General features: G+C 33.9%; 1 protein-coding gene across 1 annotated transcript; it reads right to left on the bottom strand.

Moving 5' to 3' along the window:
• On the bottom strand, positions 630 to 977 carry LOC109233592. The gene has a single exon (XM_019399476.1). The coding sequence runs from the start codon at positions 975 to 977 to the stop codon at positions 630 to 632; it is 348 nt and encodes a 115-aa protein (XP_019255021.1).

The following is a 6,056-nucleotide window of genomic DNA, read 5'->3' as shown; positions in this document are numbered from 1 at the left end:
GGCCAATCTTCTACAATTAGCTTATTTTGAAAAGTATTTCTTAGAAAAGTAGTTTGTGTTTGGCTACAACAACAATAACAAATCCATTTCGATCCCATAAATGGGGTCTGGGGAGGACAGTGTGTACGCAAACTTCACTCCTACCTCATAGAGATAGAGAGATTGTTTCCGATAGATCCTCGGCTCAAGGAACAATGAAGATAAAGCAGCCAAGTAGCAAAGCATATTAGCAACAATGTAAGATGGTAGCGGGCGTAAATGCCACAACATGCATAATAAGAACCATAAATAGAAAATTACAAAAATAGTCCTAGTACTACTGAATGGCCTAGGAGGAACACACTACTATCTGTCAACATACAACCCTAATCTTCGACTTCCACACCTTCCTATCATGCGTCATGTCCTCGGTAAGCTGAAGCAATGACATGTCCTGCCTAATACTCTCTCCCCAATATTTCTTAGGCCTACCCCTTCCCGTCCTCAGACCCGCCATGGACAACCTCTCACACCTCCTCACCGAAGCATCTATTTCTCTCCTCTTCACATGCCCGAACAATCTCAGCCTCGATTCCTGCAACTTGTCTTCCATAGATGCCACTCCTACCTTGTCCCTAATAACTTCATTCCTAATCCCGTTTTTTCCTAGTATGCCCACACATCCATCTCAACATTCTCATTTCAACTACTTTTATCTTTTGGACATGGGACTTCTTGACGGGCCAACACTCAGCTCCATACAACATAGTCGGTCTAACCACCACTTTATAGAACTTGCCCTTAAGTCCAGGAGGCACATTCTTATCACACAAAACCCCCGAGGCGAGCCTCCATCTCATCCACCTCGCTCCAATACGATGAGTAACATCCTTGTCAATCTCCCCATTGCCTTGAATAATATATCCAAGATACTTGAAACTATCTCTTTTAGGGATGACCTGAGTGCCAATCCTCACTTTCACTTCTTCTTCATGCATCCCCTAACTAAACTTGCACTCCAAGTACTCAGCTTTTTACCTACTCAATTTGAAACCTTTAAACTCCAGCATTTATCTCCAAACTTCCAACTTAGCATTAACTTCGCCTCGCGTCTCGGACTATGTCATCAGCAAATAGCATACACCATGGCACCTCATGTTACGCGTCAGCACATCTAACGCTAAGGCAAACAAAAACGGGCTAAGAGCCGATCCCTGATGTAACCCCATCTCCACTGAGAAATGATCTGAGTCTCCTCCTGCAGTCCTCGCCTGAGTCTTTGATCCCTCGTACATGTCCTTAACCGCCCTAATGTACGCCACCGTAACACCGCTAGCCTACATATATCTCCATAGGACCTCTCGCGGGACTTTATCATAGGCCTTCTCTAGGTCTATGAATACCAAAAGCAAGTCCTTCTTCCTCCCCCTATACTGCTCCACCAATCTTCTCACAAGGTAAATAGCTTCTGTAGTTGACTATCCCGACATAAATCCGAACTGCCATAATATGACTCAGCAACTTGATACCCCTATAGTTGTTACAGTTCTGGATATCACCTTTGTTTTTATACAACAGGATCATCAAACTCCGCCGCCATTCTTCGGGAATCTTCTTCATCCTGAAAATGACATTAAACAAACCAGTAAGCCACTCCAAGCCTGCCTGATCCACTACCTTTTAAAATTCCACTGGGATCTCATCTGGCCCAGCAGCGTTACCCCTGCCCATCTTCCGCATCTCCCCCTCAACCTCTACGCTCCTAATACGCCTATAAAACCCAAAATCCCTCTGACCCCCTGAATTCTCCAACTCACCTAGCACAATGTTCCTGTCCCCTTCCTCGTTCAAGGGCCTATGAAAGTACTCCTGCCTTCTACGCCTGATACACGTCTCTTCCACCAGAACCTTACCATCTTCGTCCTTGATACACCGTACTTGGTCCAGGTCCCGAGCCTTCCTCTCCATAATCTTGGCTAACCTAAATAGCTTCTGGTCGCCTCCTTTTTCCCAAAGATCCTCGTACAATCGCTCAAAAGCTGCAGTCTTAGCCGCCGTGACTGCCAATTTTGCCTCTTTCCTTGCCTTCTTGTAACACTCCCTACACATCCTCTTCTCCTCCTCGTCCGTGACTGCCAATTTTGTGTTGGGCTAATTAAATTAAAAAATACTTCGAAGCAGAAATTAGTGTTTGGCCAAGCTTTTAGAAAGTGTTTCTAAGTGTATTTTTCTCAAAAGTGCTTTTCAAAAAAGTGTATTTGGGGAGAAACTATTTTTTTCTGCTTCTCGAAAACTCCTCCCGCTTCTATTCAAAAGCACTTTTCTTTTCTTCTAAAAGCTTGGTCAATCACTTCAACTTTGACAAAAAAATGCTTTTGACCTTGGATAAACTTCGCCAAACAGACTATAAGTAAGTTAATCAATATACAGAGATGCATGCTTACAAGATTATTTTTTATTCATTCTCATCTAAACTAAATTAGAAAGAAATAAGTTTCATAAACTCGATTTCTTTACGATCGTGCAAAGCGCGAGCAGATTTACTAGTTAGTTAATATACATTGAAAAAGAGGTTATATAAATTTGTGTGGACTAAGAACTGAAATCATATTGTTTAGTTAGAATTAAATATTAATGGTAACAACCATTAATATTTACTTTGCTTATTTTGATTTATTAATATGATTTTTTTAATTTATTTATCATCTATACTATATTAAAAGTACGAATGCCCTTAGCGAAATGTCGTTCGCCTTTATTACCCTTAAAAAATTAAGTTTACACTGGACAAAAAAGTAATTTTATTATTTTTCTAATATTTAGAAATAGTTATTTAATTCATTCCCTAAAATTTAGGACTTCGATTGTGTACCAAATCCTTCCTTATTTGAGCCATGTAATACAACATATCTGTAAAAAAAATTGTACGCTTCATTAACATGTAAAAATCTTTGGATGAGACACTTTAAATTCCTAAAGTCATATTAGGAAACGTATGAGCACTTTGGAATCCTTTTAGCTATAGGAGTCTATTTTAAAAAAAAACATTAACCAATTATATTTCTATAAATATTTTAGGCAAAAGTTTCGTTAAGTATTCATATATATATATATTTTAGGTTATAATCCANCATCACACACATTCCACAAAAAAGATTGAGTTGGTGCACATAACTCGCTCTTAGGAACGTTTTGAAAATTTTGCCACGGGTGGTTTTCTTCAGAATATGTATGGAGATCAATAGTAGAATTATCTACACCTAAATTTCTATAATTCCAAGATGCCATGTTTCTCAAATCAACCGATATAAAAAAAATATAAAAAAACAAAATAAAATAAAAGCTCAAACTTGAACCCTAGCAATAAAATAAAAGCTCAAACTTGAACCCTAGCAATATATACAGCTACAACTACACCGTTAGTTCCCCGGCAACGGCGCCAAAATTTGATCACGCCCAACTATGCCTTATAAAAAGGACAATGCAGTCGTTGCAAATATAATCCGGTTTACAAGTCCGGAGTCGAATCCCACAGAGAACTAAGGTTTAGCTACAGCTGTTCACTATCACCTAGATTTTGGAGCAACTTTGGAGTGCCATTTTCATCACCAAGCATGAGGTAAGTGATATCTACTAGTTTTGAGTATATACAAGGTTTATATATGGATTTAGACTTGGAAAATTGTAGAAAACTTGAGGTTTGAGGGAAAACCTAAGAAAACTAGTATTCTTGGATTTTGACCACGTATTTTGGGTATGGAATTTAGAAGAAAATCATATATTTGAGTTCGTGAGGCTATGGGTAATCTTTATCTACCAAAAAATTTCGGATTCCGAGCACATGGGCCCGAGGGCGTTTTTGGTCAACTTTTTTGATCNAATTAAAATTTTGTATATTAAATTTTTCCTTATTAAAATAGGTATGAAGTACTAATATTAAGGAATTTAAAATCAGTAAATATTTTACCTTAGGTAAATTGTACTAATTGACAATACATCCTTTTTGCAATACGTATAAAATCAAGATGAGAACGATGGTGACTTCAATTAATTTATAATTAAAAATTAAAAAATGGTGACATAAAATCATATCCATCAAATTAAAATTATTTAATACAATAACGTCTAATTAAAATTATTTCAATGCAGAATAATCAAATATGTATTTTAAGTATTCTTATTTAATTATATAAAGTAATTAATCCATGTTCAAAGCACCCAAAATAATTATTTAATATCATATTTATTTATAAAAAATTATACAAGCCTAAATTTATATATATATATATATATATATATATATATATATATATATATATATATATATATATATATATATAAGCACGAAGCCCTAATCGAAATATCGTCGCCTTTTTTTACCCTTTAAAAGTTAATTTCACACCAGATAAAATAGTCATTTAATTATTTTTCTAATATATAGGACTTCAAAATCAACTAAAATTTTATTTAAGAATATCCTAATATTTAGGTCTTCAAATTCAATTAAAATTTACCTTATTAATCTTTTTCCTTATTTTTGACCAGTTTTTATAAATATCCTTTTGGAGTTTAGTAAGTGACATTAAAGTTTTTTAAATTCTTAGCCTCTAAGGTATATAATAGTATTTGTTTTCTCCAAATTACCAATAATTACCTAAAAATATGGAACATCCATCAGCAATGTATGTTTTTTTTTTCATGTTAAATTTTAAGAGTTTTGATTTAATCTTAACTTTAAATTTCTAGAAGTCTGAACTAATTTGGTATTAGTTTAGAAGTAAATTAAGCTACAGTCATACTATGTGAATTCGCAACTACAGTTAATTTTTTAAACTTAAATTAAACTAATGTATTCGGAACCCTTGAAATAACTATAAATTTGTCATTTTCCCCCGATAATTTTGAAAAATTGACCTCAACATTGTGAATTCTGAAATTTCAAAACTGTTATTAGCAGAGTACATTCGAAGTGAGTTTAGGATAGTATTGACTTTTATTTGGTATTGGATGAACGTGCAAAGAAGAAAATTTGGACTTAAATCAATAAGAATCTAGGCAACTTTTTTACACAAGAAGGGGTTCATTTGGCTATAATTTTGATTAACTTTGAATGAAGAATTTTTTTTTAGTATAACGACATTATAAACGTAGAGTTTACAAAGAGACCATGCTGGATGAGATACAACAACATAGCATATTTGTATCTTATATATATAATAAAATATTTATAAATATAATTACTATAGAACTAATTACAACTATAGTCATTCCGAAAATGTTGAATTCAGCTATATATTATATCAATGTACTAATATTTTTTTCACCATTTAAACATATATTGCGTTTAGTTTTACCTCCGTTGCAATTGTTTAATAATTTGTATACATTTTATATTGATTAACGTGATGCACATGTGCAACGCACGTACACTAAAACTAGTTACTATAAAAACTACTACTATTTAACCATTTTGCCCTTTCTTATTACGTTGTTGAATTAAAAGAAAACAAGAACATGGCCATGGACACATAACACTAATTTAAGATAGAAAGGATAGTTGTTACATATCGTTTCATAATGTATCGTATCGTATTGTATTGTATTGTACTGTATTGTATGATAAATATAATATTTGGATAGATTGTGTCGTTTGCCATCGTTTAATGATATAACGCACCAACAATATGAAGAATAAACTTGCAATATTATAAAGAAAAATTATGATACAGGATAAAAATATTATATAAAAAGGTAGGGTAATGATAAAATAAAATTATTTAATAATAATGAAGGGTGAGATTGAGAGAAAAAGACAAGGTAACGACGCGACCACACCAAATCGATCGTTACATAAAGTGACACATTTCATCGTTATGTAACGACGGATCTAACGATACGATACAATAAAATTTAAGTAACAATCAAAACAAACATCGTATTTAAAGTAACAATACGATACAATACAATGAGTAACAACAATCCAAACAAGCTGTTAAGATAGAAAAGAAAAAAAAGAAAATAAAAGAAGCTAAGTGCATCATCAATTTCCAATACTGTCCCTCCCACCCACCCCCACC

Source organism: Nicotiana attenuata, chromosome 10 (assembly GCF_001879085.1).
Source record: "Nicotiana attenuata strain UT chromosome 10, NIATTr2, whole genome shotgun sequence".
NCBI classification, from domain to species: Eukaryota; Viridiplantae; Streptophyta; class Magnoliopsida; order Solanales; family Solanaceae; genus Nicotiana; species Nicotiana attenuata.
Note: the sequence above shows the minus strand (reverse complement) of the source record. Positions and strands in the feature narration are given on the sequence as shown.